This window comes from Eurosta solidaginis, chromosome 1 (assembly GCF_040869045.1).
Source record: "Eurosta solidaginis isolate ZX-2024a chromosome 1, ASM4086904v1, whole genome shotgun sequence".
NCBI lineage: Eukaryota > Metazoa > Arthropoda > Insecta > Diptera > Tephritidae > Eurosta > Eurosta solidaginis.
Window position 1 is genome coordinate 36,554,035 of NC_090319.1, and position 16,499 is coordinate 36,570,533.

General features: G+C 38.9%; 1 protein-coding gene across 1 annotated transcript; it reads left to right on the forward strand.

Annotated features, from left to right (window-relative positions):
- The first annotated feature begins 8,760 nt into the window (after positions 1-8,760).
- On the forward strand, positions 8,761-13,758 carry LOC137251757 (tropomyosin-2-like). Its single transcript, XM_067786567.1, has 3 exons — positions 8,761-9,003; positions 9,153-9,330; positions 13,151-13,758. Exons 1-3 carry the CDS (start codon positions 8,785-8,787, stop codon positions 13,231-13,233), a joined length of 480 nt encoding a protein of 159 aa, XP_067642668.1. The 5' UTR covers positions 8,761-8,784; the 3' UTR covers positions 13,234-13,758.
- Positions 13,759-16,499: the final 2,741 nt, after the last annotated feature.

The following is a 16,499-nucleotide window of genomic DNA, read 5'->3' on the forward strand; positions in this document are numbered from 1 at the left end:
TATTGACGCGAAATATAACTTTAGAAAAAACTTTATAAAATGGTTGTGACACCTACCATATTAAAATCTTGGCAGGTATTACATATATAAATAAATTAGCGGTATCCAACAGATGATGTTCTGGGTCACCCTGGTCCACATTTTGGTCGATATCTGGAAAACGCCTTCACATATACAACTACCACCACTCCCTTTTAAAACTCTCATTAATACCTTTAATTTGATACCCATATCGTACAAACACATTCTAGAGTCACCCCTGGTCCACCTTTATGGCGATATTTCGAAACGGCGTCCACCTATAGAACTAAGGCCCACTCCCTTTTAAAATACTCATTAACACCTTTCGTTTGATGCCCATATTGTACAAACAAATTCTAGGGTCACCCCTGGTCCACCTTTATGGCGATATCTCGAAACGGCGTCCACCTATGGAACTAAGGATTACTCCCTTTTAAAATACTCATTAACACCTTTCTTTTGATACCCATATTGTACAAACAAATTCTAGGGTCACCCCTGGTCCACCTTTATGGCGATACCTCGAAACGGCGTCCACCTATGGAACTAAGGATTACTCGCTTTTAAAATACTCATTAACACCTTTCATTTGATACCCATATCGTACAAACGCATTCTAGAGTCACCCCTGGTCCACCTTTATGGCGATATCTCGAAAAGGCGACCACCTATACAACAACCACCACTCCCTTTTAAAACCCTTATTAATACCTTTAATTTGGTACCCGTATCGTACAAACACATTCTAGAGTCACCCCTGGTCCACCTTTATGGCGATATTTCGAAACGGCGTCCACCTATAGAACTAAGGCCCACTCCCTTTTAAAATACTCATTAACACCTTTCGTTTGATGCCCATATTGTACAAACAAATTCTAGGGTCACCCCTGGTCCACCTTTATGGCGATATCTCGAAACGGCGTCCACCTATGGAATTAAGGATTACTCCCTTTTAAAATACTCATTAACACCTTTCTTTTGATACGCATATTGTACAAACAAATTCTAGGGTCACCCCTGGTCCACCTTTATGGCGATATTTCGAAACGGCGTCCAGCTATGGAACTAAGGATTACTCCCTTTTAAAATACTCATTAAAATCTTTCGTTTGATACCCATATTGTACAACCAAATTCTAGGGTCACCCCTGGTCCACCTTTATGGCGATATCTCGAAACGGCGTCCACCTATGGAACTAAGGATTACTCCCTTTTAAAATACTCATTAACACCTTTCTTTTGATACCCATATTGTACAAACAAATTCTAGGGTCACCCCTGGTCCACCTTTATGGCGATATCTCGAAACTGCGTCCACCTATGGAACTAAGGATTACTCCCTTTTAAAATACTCATTAACACCTTTCATTTGATATCCATATCGTACAAACGCATCCTAGAGTCACCCCTGGTCCACCTTTATGGGGATATCTCGAAAAGGCGACCACCTATATAACTACCACCACTCCCTTTTAAAACCCTCATTAATACCTTTAATTTGAAACCCATATCGTACAAACAAAACAATTCAACCCTGGTCCACCTTTATGGCGATATCTCGAAACGGCGTCCAGCTATGGAACTAAGGATTACTCCCTTTTAAAATACTCATTAAAATCTTTCGTTTGATACCCATATTGTACAAACGCATTCTAGGGTCACACCTGGTCCACCTTTATGGCGATATGTCGAAACGGCGTCCACCTGTGGAACTAAGCATCACTCCGTTTTAAAATACTCATTAGCACCTTTCTTTTGATACCCATATTGTACAAACAAATTCTAGGGTCACCCCTGGTCCACCTTTGTGGCGATATCTCGAAACGGCGTCCACCTATGGAACTAAGGATTACTCCCTTTTAAAATACTCATTCACACCTTTCTTTTGATACCCATATTGTACAAACAAATTCTAGGGTCACCCCTGGTTCACCTTTATGGCGATACCTCGAAACGGCGTCCACCTATGGAACTATGGATATCTCGAAAAGGCGAGACCACCTATACAACTACCACCACTCCTTTTTAAAACCCTCCTTAATACCTTTAATTTGATACCCATATCGTACAAACAAATTCTAGGGTCACACCTGGTCCACCTTTATGGCGATATCTCGAAACGGCGTCCACCTGTGGAACTAAGCATCACTCCCTTTTATAATACTTATTAACACCTTTCATTTGATACCCATATTGTACAAACAAATTCTAGGGTCACCCCTGGTCCACCTTTATGGCGATATCTCGAAACGGCGCCCACCTATGGAACTAAGGATTACTCCCTTTTAAAATACTCATTAACACCTTTCTTTTGATACCCATATTATACAAACAAATTCTAGGGTCACCCCTGGTCCACCTTTGTGGCGATATCTCGAAACGGCGTCCACCTATGGAACTAAGGATTACTCCCTTTTAAAATACTCATTCACACCTTTCTTTTGATACCCATATTGTACAAACAAATTCTAGGGTCACCCCTGGTCCACCTTTATGGCGATACCTCGAAACGGCGTCCACCTATGGAACTATATCTCGAAAAGGCGAGACCACCTATACAACTACCACCACTCCCTTTTAAAACCCTCCTTAATACCTTTAATTTGATACCCATATCGTACAAACAAATTCTAGGGTCACACCTGGTCCACCTTTATGGCGATATCTCGAAACGGCGTCCACCTGTGGAACTAAGCATCACTCCCTTTTATAATACTTATTAACACCTTTCATTTGATACCCATATTGTACAAACAAATTCTAGGGTCACCCCTGGTCCACCTTTATGGCGATATCTCGAAACGGCGCCCACCTATGGAACTAAGGATTACTCCCTTTTAAAATACTCATTAACACCTTTCTTTTGATACCCATATTATACAAACAAATTCTAGGGTCACCCCTGGTCCACCTTTGTGGCGATATCTCGAAATGGCGTCCACCTATGGAACTAAGGATTACTCCCTTTTAAAATACTCATTAACACCTTTCATTTGATATCCATATCGTACAAACGCATTCTAGAGTCAACCCTGATCCACGTTTATGGCTATATCCCTAAATGGCGTCCACCTATAGAACTATGGCCCACTTCTTCATAAAATACTCTTTAGTACCTTCCATTTGATACGCATGTCATACAAACACATTCCAGGGTTTCCCTCGGTTCATTTTCCTACATGGTTATTTTCCCTTATGTTGTCACCATAGCTCTCAACTGAGTATGTAATGTTCGGTTACACCCGAACTTAACCTTCCTTACTTGTTTTTTTTTTTTGTAATGGCCTAGCAATGAAAAGTTGTCTTATAAGAGTTAACTAAAACGTTTTGAGGTGCCCCCAGCCCCAATAAGTTGAGCAAAATAATCGCGATTTTACAAAGCTCATTATTTACATATTTATTTTATTTCTAAAAACGACAAATTTTAAATGGTGTTTTACAGTTTTTTTTTTGATAATAGTATGTTTCTAATCAAGTGTATAAGTAAGAGTTTTACAGGCACATAGTAGGCCATGAAAATCAGTAGGCTTTGATATCAATGAGCACAATAACAACAAGCGAAAGTAAATCAATGACAAAAAAAAAAAACAAAAACAAAATAAATTTGTACCTACCGTTTTTTTCAAAGTTTAGTTGCGTTGGGGCACCTCTAAACATACGAAGAGTGAAACAAAAATTTTCAACCCTATTTCTGGTCTAGAAAGGCAACTTTCTGGAGGTCAGCCAAAAGCGATTTCGAAAAAAATGAATTCACTCCACCCTAATGACCAGCCAATTGTCAACCTCATCTACCAGTGGCGAATCCTGTTTCTTTAGCAGCCGAGTCTCTTGCAGCCCCAAGCTGGTTATGCAACTAGGGGGTGGAAGGCCTAGAAAGTTCAATCTGTTTATATTAAATCCTTCCCGAGATGGGCGGGCTTGTACCTTAAGGGTGCTTGTTACCTGTTAAAGTAGCACATACTTGAAAAAGGGCTGCCGTTAAACAAATACAAAGCGTTCTTGCTCTCATCGTTTAAGATGTCGTCGCATTTGCGTACGGCCTCCGCCCCCATTATGAATATGAAAATAATTGTTTTAATTAATCAATTTTGATTATTCCTGACATTCATTCTTAGAGGAAACAAATATATATTATCATGATATAATTATGCCATGATCTATTATTAAAATTTCGAATATATGTATGTATGCACATTTGTCAGTAAATAAGCAGAGGTTGGTATTAAAAATTTATTTGTCCACCCAGTTTTTATACTCAGTTGAGCAGAGCTCACAGAGTATATTAACTTTGATTGGATAACGGTTGGTTGTACAGGTATAAAGAAATCGACATAGATATAGACTTCTATATATCAAAATCATCAGTATCGAAAAAAAATTCGATTGAGCCATGTCCGTCCGTCCGTCCGTCTGTAAGTTAACACGATAACTTGAGTAAATTTTGAGGTATCTTGATGAAATTTGGTATGTAGGTTCCTGGGCACTCATCTCAGATCGCTATTTAAAATGAACGATATCGGACAATAACCACGCCCACTTTTTCGATTTTTCGAAATTTTCGACGTATTACCAAATACGGATAAAGCGATGAAACTTGGTAGGTGAGTTGAACTTATGGCGCAGAATAGAAAACTAGTAAAATTTTGGACAATGGGCGTGGCACCGCCCACTTTTAAAAGAAGGTAATTTAGAAGTTTTGCAAGCTGTAATTTGGCAGTCGTTGAAGATATCATGATGAAATTTGGCAGGAACGTTACACTTATTACTATATGCCTGTTTAATAAAAATTAGCAAAATCGGAGAACGACCACGCCCACTTTTTAAAAAATTTTTTTTTTAAATTCAAATTTTAAAAGAAAAGTTAATATCTTTACAGCATATAAGTAAATTATGTCAAAATTCAACTCCAGTAATGATATGGTGCAACAAAATACAAAAATAAAAGAAAATTTCAAAATGGGCGTGGCTCCGCCCTTTTTCATTTAATTTGTCTAGGATACTTTTAATGCCATAAGTCGAACAAAAATTTACCAATCCTTGTGAAATTTGGTAGAGGCTTAGATTCTAGGACGATAACTGTTTTCTGTGAAAAAGGGCGAAATCGGTTGAAGCCACGCCCAGTTTTTATACACAGTCGACCGTCTGTCCTTCCGCTCGGCCCTTAACACGATAACTTGAGCAAAAATCGATATATCTTTACTAAACTCAGTTGACGTACTTATCTGAACTCACTTTGTATTGTAGTAAAAAATGGCCGAAATCCGACTATGACCACGCCCACTTTTTCGATATCGAAAATTACGAAAAATGAAAAAAATGCCATAATTATATACCAAATACGAAAAAAGGTAATTGTATTGGTCTATTGACGCAAAATATAACTTTAGAAAAAAACTTGGTAAAATGGGTGTGACACCTACCATATTAAGTAGAAGAAAATGAAAAAGTTTTGCAGGGCGAAATCAAAAGCCCTTGGAATCTTGGAAGGAATACTGTTCGTGGTATTACATATATAAATAAATTAGCGGTATCCGACAGATGATGTTCTGGATCACCCTGGTCCACATTTTGGTCGATATCTCGAAAACGCCTTCACATATACAACTAAGGGCCACTCCCTTTTAAAACTCTCATTAATACCTTTAATTTGATACCCATATCGTACAAACACATTCTAGAGTCACCCCTGGTCCACGTTTATGGCGATATCTCGAAAAGGCGTCCACATATAGAACTAAGGCCCACTCCTTTTTAAAATACTCATTAACACCTTTCATTTGATACCCATATCGTACAAACAAATTCTAGAGTCGCCCCTGGTCCACCTTTATGGCGATATTTCGAAAAGACGTCCACCTTAAGAACTAAGGCCCACGCCCTTTTAGAATATTCATTAACACCTTTCATTTGATACCCATATCTTACAAACAAATTCTAGAGTCACCCCTGGTCCACGTTTATGACGATATCTCGAAAAGGCATCCACCTATAGAACTAAGACCCACGCCCTTTTAAAATACTCATTAACACCTTTCATTTGGTACCCATATAGTACAAACAAATTCTAGAGTCACCCCTGGTCCACGTTTATGGCGATATCTCGAAAAGGCGTCCACATATAGAACTAAGGCCTACTCCTTTTTAAAATACTCATTAACACCTTCCATTTGATACCCATATCGTACAAACAAATTCTAGAGTCACCCCTGGTCCACCTTTATGGCGTTATTTCGAAAAGGCGTCCACCTATAGAACTAAGGAGCACGCCCTTTTAAAATACTCATTAACACCTTTCATTTGATACCTATATCGTACAAACAAATTCTAGAGTCACCCCTGGTCCACCTTTATGGCGATATCTCGAAAAGGCGTCCAGCTATAGAACTAAGGCCCACGCCCTTTTAAAATACTCATTAACACCTTTCATTTGATACCCATATTATACAAACGCATTCTAGAGTCACCCCTGGTCCACTTTTATAACGATATTCCGAAAAGGCGTCCACCTATAGAACTAAGGAGCACGCCCTTTTAAAATACTCATTAACACCTTTCATTTGGTACCCATATAGTACAAACAAATTCTAGAGTCACCCCTGGTCCACGTTTATGGCGATATCTCGAAAAGGCGTCCACATATAGAACTAAGGCCCACTCCCTTTTAAAACACTCATTAACACCTTTCATTTGATACCCATATCGTACAAACAAATTCTAGAGTCACCCCTGGTCCACCTTTATGGCGATATTTCGAAAAGGCGTCCACCTATAGAACTAAGGCGCACGCCCTTTTAAAATACTCATTAACACCTTTCATTTGATACCCATATCGTACAAACAAATTCTAGAGTCACCCCTTGTCCACCTTTATGGCGATATCTCGAAAAGGCGTCCACCTATAGAACTAAGGCCCACGCCCTTTTAAAATACTCATTAACACCTTTCATTTGATACCCATATTATACAAACGCATTCTAGAGTCACCCCTGGTCCACTTTTATAACGATATTCCGAAAAGGCGTCCACCTATAGAACTAAGGCCCACTCCCTTTTAAAACACTTATTAATACCTTTCGTTTGATACCCATATTGTACAAACGCATTCTAGAGTCAACCCTGGTCCACTTTTATAACGATATTCCGAAAAGGCGTCCACCTATTGAACTAAGGCCCATTCCCTTTTAAAATGCTCAATAACACCTTTCATTTGATACCCATATAGTACAAACAAATTCTAGAGTCACCCCTGGTCCACCTTTATGGCGATATTTCGAAAAGGCGTCCACCTATAGAACTAAGGACCACGCCCTTTTAAAATACTCATTAACACCTTTCATTTGATACCCATATCGTAGAAACAAATTCTAGAGTCACCCCTGGTCCACCTTTATGGCGATATCTCGAAAAGGCGTCCACCTATAGAACTAAGGCCCACGCCCTTTTAAAATACACATTAACACCTTTCATTTGATACCCATATTGTACAAACGCATTCTAGAGTCACCCCTGGTCCACTTTTATAACGATATTCCGAAAAGGCGTCCACCTATAGAACTAAGGCCCACTCCGTTTTAAAACACTTATTAACACCTTTCGTTTGATACCCATATTGTACAAACGCATTCTAAAGTCAACCCTGGTCCACTTTTATAACGATATTCCGAAAAGGCGTCCACCTATAGAACTAAGGCCCACTTCGTTTTAAAACACTTATTAACACCTTTCGTTTGATACCCATATTGTACAAACGCATTCTAAAGTCAACCCTGGTCCACTTTTATAACGATATTCCGAAAAGGCGTCCACCTATAGAACTAAGGACCACGCCCTTTTAAAATACTCATTAACACCTTTCATTTGATACCCATATAGTACAAACAAATTCTAGAGTCACCCCTGGTCCACTTTTATGGCGATATCTCGAAAAGGCGTCCACATATAGAACTAAGACCCACGCCCTCTTAAAATACTCATAACACCTTTGAAGGAAATTTGATGTTTCAATAAAAGAATCTTGAGCTTTAGGTCAATTGATATTTTCCTTTTTTTTCGTTCTTTTCGCCTGTCAAGGCGCTCAAGAGCGTATGCTTCGCGTAACTTTTCTCATCATTCTGATTTGTTAAAATATAGGTCAACTTAGGTTGATAGGTAGCTGCCCGGATATGGCAATTCATTTGTACTCAAAAGAGAGCAGTTATTATATCACCGGAGATTATTCCACCGCATGAGGGTCTGAATTTTCTCTCATTATGCCAATCGATCAGAAAGATTTCCCTGATATTTTTTCGGGATATTGCTGTGTCGTGGAACCCAAATGATACCATTCAAGTTCTTTTAGGAACTGATAGCCTTATTTAATTTGTTGTAATATATTTGACGAGCTTGAGGGCGTACAAAAAAGGATGCATTCTTGATGATGACTTCAGATTGGATTCGAAATATCGACCCATTCAAAAGTTTAAAAAAAAGATAAATATTGCGTTGTAGATAAATCCAGACAAGGGAATTGGTATTCGGCGTAAACTCGCTAGGTAGTGTTTGTTCCTGTTACAGTTTTCGCATATCTGTGGAAACGGGTGCCTGCTCGAGCGCCATTTATAACCATAATATTTGCGCCTTTCAAAAGTGTGCACTACTACTTTAGTTCGCAGCTTTCAATGCCAAAAAAAAATTGGTTACCGATTGGCACAGGCTCGCATTAGCTTTTAATGCTTTCAATGTAATCTTATACTAATAGAGAAAATTTCCATGTTCTGCATTTAGTATGTGCAAAGTATTGGAGAACCGTTCACAACAGGATGAGGAACGTATGGATCAATTGACCAATCAATTGAAGGAAGCACGTATGTTGGCTGAGGATGCTGATACCAAATCCGATGAAGTATCACGTAAGCTGGCCTTCGTTGAAGATGAGTTGGAAGTGGCTGAAGATCGTGTCAGGTCCGGTGAAGCCAAGATCATGGAACTTGAGGAAGAATTGAAGGTAAAATATCATTAAGTTGCTATTTGTACAGAATAAAGAATAACAGAGAAGTGGAGTTGGATATTAAAGCTCAGAAATTATTGAAAGAACCACGTTCTCATGCCAGTAAAAAAACTAATTTTCATTTTGTACGTTTTACGCTTTGTTAGGTCGTCGGTAACTCGTTGAAATCCTTGGAAGTGTCCGAAGAGAAGGCTAACCAACGTGTTGAGGAATTCAAGCGTGAAATGAAGACTTTGGCTGTTAAATTGAAGGAAGCCGAACAACGTGCCGAACATGCTGAGAAACAAGTGAAACGCCTGCAAAAGGAAGTCGATAGGCTAGAAGGTAAAATTTATTCAAGTGTAAACAAATATTTAGAAAAACTTGTATTTGGTTGAGCTAATTTTTGTTATGCTCTTCACGAGTACGGCGCTTCAAAATAATAATAATAAAAATTAACAGAGCGCCAAGCTTCAACTAATTTTGTGTATATAAATATTTACGCATTTGGCTAGAAACACTTTTTTTCTATAAAATTTTTGTAAATACGCAGTGTTTCTAATGCCAAAATTTCGCTATTTTTTTCATTTATAAATATTTTTTATTTTATTTATTTTTTATTATAACATTTTGCTATTAATGCTTTATATAATGAATATGTTAAAAAAAATTAAAATGCTTTTTGCAGACCGTCTCTTCCATGAGAAAGAAAAATACAAAGCAATCTGCGATGATTTGGATTCAACATTTGCCGAACTTACTGGATATTAAATATAAATTTTCATTAAAAAACAAAAACAAAAAACATACATATACATATTTTAATTTTATCATAGTACAGTCTTAAACAAAAAAATAAGAATCACATTCAAAACATACCAACAAAATTCGCTGTTGTGTTTGAAAAAGTTTTCCATTTGCAAAGTATACAAAAATCCAAAACAATTCGCATTATTCTACATTGCAAACAACATATTTTAAGAAAAATTTAAATTTTTTGGCATCTGGCCACCTTACACGCATACACTGTAAAAAAAATATGTACCACAAATCATCACAGAAATATAGTTATCATTCTTTCCACAACCTAATCCAAAAAAAAAGTAATCAAAACTGCCATATTCACTATCATCCTATCATCCAAGTACACTGTAAATATTCGAACTTCTTAACCATTTTATTTTCGTAATGCTACACTCGTCAGCTGCGCTTTTAATATCTGCTAACCATCAACTGCTGAGCCAAATACTTAAAATTACTGTGTACATAACAACAGCAGAAATAATGCCGAAAGCGTGAAAATCAAGCGAAATTAGACGTCCGAAACTGTAAAAATTTTAACATAGAAAAGAAAAGGTGAACATTTTTAATCGATTTTTTGTTTAATATTGTTTATATGTAAATATGTATTTATTTTTAATATTTTGTATATAACACTTCACCAATTTTGCTTTGTATATGCTTTATTTAAAATTTTATGTAGATATGTTTACTTATTTCAATTAGGTACACGCAAAAAAAAATTGTAAAGATAGCAATAGTGTTCTAATTTTCAGTGATCCCACCCTAATGTTTATGATTGCAATTGAATATTTCACTTAATTGGTGACATTCTATATGGTTTTAGCTGCCGATATTAGTAAGATCTCTCTTTGACTGTTTCTTTTGAGTTGCAGCCATTTTTATTTGTGACTGTGACTAAACTGTGATAGAAGGGAAAAAAACCTCTGTTCACAGCCACGCTCTGCATTTGTCGCAAGCACGACTCTACTCACAGCAGATCAATTAAATGCGACAATATGAATCAACGAATTCTAGAATTGCGTTACTAACTACTGCTAGATGTCGCAGTAAACTCCTATGCTAAAGCGGGAGTCATTGGTGCCGTTTGTCGTATAGCTGTAGTCGTATCCCTAACGTAATCAGCTGTTTATCGACGGTAAACCAAAAACCAACTGGTTAGCTACGATACGGTTACGACCTTAGCGGCACCAATAATCAATTGCATTGATTCCCATAAGGTTGGTCGAACCAGCTGTTATAAGGTTACCGATAAAGCACCAATGTCTGCAGCTTAATGCCCATGCTATCAGCTTACCGTTACAAGCAGCTGCAATCCAGGGCGATTGCATAGCCGCCAATGTCATAGATTGCGGCAACATCTAGTGCTGCTTAGCTTCAGCACGAATCATAAACTCATTGGTTCCTGTGACGATACTGATTTCTTCGAAGCAATCGCCGCGTTGCACTGTGAAAATTCAGTCACCGTGACTAAAAACCAGTGATATAAATGTTTGCCAAGTCTACTACACAGCTCTAAAACTGGGTATTTTGTGTTCACTAAAAATACGTCTACAAATTTTAAACCCGTTCCCCACCCCGTGACCCCTTCAGCACTTTTTTATCAGCCTTCTGTTGTCCCTTTGTCCTAGCACCGTTCCAGGTCATGTTTCTGAGCCGCTTTTTTCAAAAATATTGTTGACTGAGTTTTGGCGACCTCGCTTTTTCCCTTTAGGTATATCCTTCATCACTCGCGCTGTTCATCTGCCTCGTTGGTCATTCGCTGAGCACTCGTGTGTTAAAGTTTCCTCACTGCTTTAGTGGCTAAAGACTTCCATGCTTTCCTATTTATCTACTTTTCACCTGTCATTTGTACGTATGTCATGTGTTCACTCAGACCCCCCATCTCCATTTTTCAAGAATGTATTACTGGTCAAATGCTGAATTTTCGTCCAGTTCTTAATTGGGAGTCTAATCTTACGTGATTTTTTCTTAGAAGTATCAACTTCAACCAAAAAAATCTGCTATAGAAACCTAATTTGCTAGATTGTCTGCCTGTTCACTACCTTCATGCCCCTAATGGCCGGGAACACACCCTAAAAAAACTTTGCTTTTGGCCCCCAAATCATTTAAAACTGCAATGCATTCATCTAATAACCTAGAAGTAGTTATGTAAGACTGCAAGGCACATAAGGCTGCCTGGCTGTCTGACATAATAAGGATACCCCTCGCGAATAAACCTCTTCGCAGACACTCTCTAGCGCAAGCTTCTATTGCATGGATTTCTGACTGAAAGATAGTAGGGTAGCATTCCATTGGTATAGATTTCAGAGATGCCAGCCCCCGTTTTTCCGTCATCAAATTTTTATCCATGCTTGAGTCAGACCTCTGGGTTAGTATCAGGATTCTGTGTTTCCCAATGAATTTCTTCACAATGGCACCTTCGAGTTCCGTCAGATTCTTAGATTAAAACAAATATTTAGAAAAAAGGTTTTTCAATCAGAAAGAAGTTTTATAAGCCGGTTCGCTCTCAGCAGTGATTTGGCAAATACTCCGAGCGTATTTATGCCATGAAAACTTCTCAGTGAAGTCGGCACAAAACATGTAGGTCCCGTCTCGCCAATCTGTTGGAAAAATTAAAAGGAGCACGACCATAATGGGATGAGAAGCACAGCCTAAAATCTTCTCGGAGGTTATATCGCCTTGCATTTATTTCCTAATAGAAAAGGGAATTCAACCGAACCAATCGTTTGTTGGTAATCAGTGTGAATCTATATAAGGTGATAGCAAAGCGAATTCAACCCGATTCACCGAGCAGACGAATGTCAAGTCAAATGAAAATTAGCATTTTTGTCATACCAAAGCGTTGTGTGAAAAATATGACGGGGAACCACTCAGCTGATGGTAGGTATAGCACCACCTGGTACTAAATTCGCCTTGATTCGCATATATTCGAACTATCACAAGGCGAATCCATATCAGGTGGCGGCAAAGCGAATTCGACCAATTCGCCATGCAGAAGAATGTCAAGTTAAAAGAAAAAATTTTAATTGACTTCGATTAACTGACATTAAAGTACAAGGCGCTGTTGGAAAATAATCAAGAAGCAATCAGCTGTTGGGATAACAACACCTGGTACTGAATTCGCCTTGAATTATCACAAAATATACATATGAAGCTTTTTTAATTTTTTAACACATTTTCTCCTCACATGTTTTTCTGTTTTGACTTTTTTACTTTCAATTTTATTAATTAATATCACTTAAGATTTCAATATTCTACTCGTTTTTGCATTTTTGTATGCACAAACATTTTTGTAAATAAATATAAATTATTTAATGATTTTCATATATTTTTTCAACATCTTTTATTTTGTTTCGTACAGACGAATTGGGCGTTAACAAGGACAGATACAAGTCGCTCGCCGACGAAATGGACTCCACATTCGCCGAATTGGCTGGTTACTAAAAAGTGTTCCTGGTTTGAAAATGGCAATAAACAAACAAACAACCAATCCACTTGCGGTTTTTCGCATTGGATTCCAAATCCAAATGCAATAATAACAGCAGCACATTGTAACAACTTGTATATTTAAAATAATTGTATAAATGTTAAAAACACCAACGAAATAATGAAAAGAACAAAACAACAAAAAAAAAATAATTAAAAATTAATTACGACTAAAACAGCAATAACAACGCCTTGAATTGTTTTTTTAAGTTTTTTAGTAAACAAAAAAAATTGCATCAAAGCAATGCAAAAAAGTCGATGGAATGATTGATTATGTTATTAAATAAATTTAAAAAATACTTTTTACAATTCTCACAATTTCCTAATTTAATGTAAAAAAAATTATAAACTTATACACACAAAACGCGCACATACACATTTGAAGTATCAACTGAGCACATAATATATGTAAATGTAATGAAAAATTACATAGAATGAGTAAATACACATTTGAAGAAAAAATATTTAATATTTTCAGCCCTATGTTTCACCGTCTTATTTTGGTTTTGCCTATATGTATATCCACCTTGTCTATGTAGTTGCCTGTGTAGCGATACGAGTACTGAGTGATTCGTATCGATACTTTTTAAAAAAATACTCGAGTTTTTCGTACTCAATGCTTTTTTTCCAAGTACTGAGTAAAGTATCGATACTTTACCTGGATACTTTTCCCCGATACTTTACCAAGTGCCGATGGTCTACATGTTTAAGATCAACAAAGTTCAGTCCATTAACATCATAACTTGAGTATAAATTCAGATTGTCGACGATGCGATGAAAGCTCCGCATTTAATGACGCAGACGATTTCTGCATATGGTGTAAAAGAAAAGTATATGTTTACTGTCCAGGATCACTTACTCCAACAAAATGATGAAAAGCTGCTAACTAAATAAAATTTCAGTATATTTCAACTTGTCATGCAATAAGCCTTTTCGTTCCACAATGGATGGAGTTAGCAGCTTTTACAGCATCGTCGACATACTGGTATTGAAAATGATCGAAATGAGATTATATCCACGCCTACTTTCAAAAATGGGAAAAAAGAACAATACTTTAACAAATTCTGCTGAAGTGGTGAAACTTGATGAGTGGATAAAAAAAAGGTTCTAAGACATTGTCACTGCGGTCGATGCCAGGACCTATGGCATTCAAACTTGCGGGCGGAAAGTAGGGGTGAGATGTTGGCGGATCAAATAGACGAAACGACGTTCTGCACAATAAACGGAGACGCCCCCACACGTATGATAGGAAGCTGTCATAGCTCGCCATATATCTCAATCGTGAGCGCAGAACTCGTAAACTGCGTCAACTGGCAGCCGATGGTAACATTGGCATCCGACCACCTGCCCATACTTATTTCGTTCGAGCGTACCGCCGACTTCATCGGCACCGAAAAACGCACTTTCATAAACTTCAAAAAAGGAAAGTGGGAAGAATATAAATCTGCAACAGACAGCAGCTTTGCTGCCCTCCCTATCCCGACTGATGCCCGCCAAGGGGAGCGTGCCTTCCGTAAGGTCATTGAATCCGCCTCGGCACATTTCATTCCCGCCGGGAGAATTCCCGAAATCCGGCCCCACTTCCCGGCGGAAGCCGCGAGCTTAGCGAGGGAACGCGACCTTATAAGACAGCTTGATCCAGGCGACCCCCAAATAAGGGATATAAACCAACTCATCAGATTGCTTGTGGACGAACACAAGCGGGCGAAATGGGAAGAGCACCTAAGAGGTTGTAACCTCTCTACCGGTGTAGGTAAACTTTGGTCCACCGTAAAGTCCCTATCGAATCCGACTAAGCACAAAGACAAAGTTTCCATCGCCTTTGGCGATAAGGTGCTGTCAGATGCGAAAAAATGCGCGAGCGCTTTCTGCCGACAATATATAATGCATCCTACGGTCGACAAAGATAGACGGAGAGCCAATAGACGCGCACATAAACACAAACTCAGCGCGTCACCAATTACCATCACCGCTAGAGAGGTTGAGGACGCCATTGGTCGCGCTAAACCATCCAAAGCAGTGGGCCCAGACGGCATAGCCATGCCGATGCTTAAAAACCTAGGGAAAGAGGGTTTCAAATATTTAGCGCATGTCTTCAACCTGTCTCTTTCCACCTTTGTCATACCCGAGAAATGGAAAATGGCCAAGGTGGTCCCGCTACTAAAGCCTGGGAAACCAGCTAACGTAGGTGAGTCATATCGTCCGATATCTCTCCTATCGCCAGTGGCAAAGACGCTTGAAGCCATTTTGCTCCCTTATTTCCAAGCACATTTGCAGCTAGCCCCTCATCAGCATGGCTTCAGAAAACTCCATAGCACTACCTCCGCGCTAAATGTCATTAGCACCCAGATAAATTGCGGTTTGAATCAATATCCCCACCATAGAACAGTACTCGTAGCGTTAGACCTATCAAAAGCTTTTGATACGGTCAACCATGGCTCGTTACTGCAAGACCTGGAAGGGTCTACCCTTCCCCCATGTCTTAAAAGGTGGACCGCAAATTATCTGGGTGGTCGGCAGGCATCGGTGCAATTCAGAAACGAAACATCAAAACAAAGGAGAATTAAACAAGGGGTGCCACAGGGTGGTGTCCTATCCCCGCTTTTGTTTAATTTCTACATATCTAAGCTACCTTCACCACCGGAAGGAGTCACAATCGTTTCCTACGCCGATGACTGCACAATAATGGCCACAGGCCCAGGCCCAAAGATCGATGAGCTATGCAATAAAATAAACGGCTATCTCCCTGATCTCTCCAGTTTTTTTCGCCTCGCGAAACCTGTCATTGTCACCGACTAAATCTTCCGCGACCTTATTTACAACATGGACGCCCCAAATGTCGACCATATTGAACATCCACGTCGATGGCACTACGCTACCGACTGTCTTACACCCCAAAATCTTGGGTGTGACGTTTGATCAGGATCTACATTTTGGTGCGCACGCAACCGCAATTGTTCCAAGAATTCAGAGCCGTAATAAAATCCTCAAATCCCTTGCTGGCAGTACCTGGGGAAAAGATAAAGAAACGCTCTTGACCACATACAAAGCAATTAGCCAGCCGATTACGTGCTACGCGTCACCTATATGGTCGCCAAGCCTAAAAACCACCCACTGGAAGAAACTACAGGCCTGCCAAAATACTGCTCTCAGAATCGCCACGGGCTGTCTTCTTATGTCCCCAGAACACCATCTGCATAATGAGGCGAGAATACTCCCCATCA

What these genes read in the sequence shown, in the direction of transcription:
- LOC137251757 (XM_067786567.1), top strand. Translation starts at nt 8,785, where the DNA reads ATGTGCAAAGTATTGGAGAACCGTTCACAACAGGATGAGGAACGTATG. An exon ending in AACTTGAGGAAGAATTGAAG is followed by an intron (nt 9,004 to 9,152) that starts GTAAAATATCAT and finishes ACGCTTTGTTAG; the next exon opens with GTCGTCGGTAACTCGTTGAA. An exon ending in GGAAGTCGATAGGCTAGAAG is followed by an intron (nt 9,331 to 13,150) that starts GTAAAATTTATT and finishes TGTTTCGTACAG; the next exon opens with ACGAATTGGGCGTTAACAAG.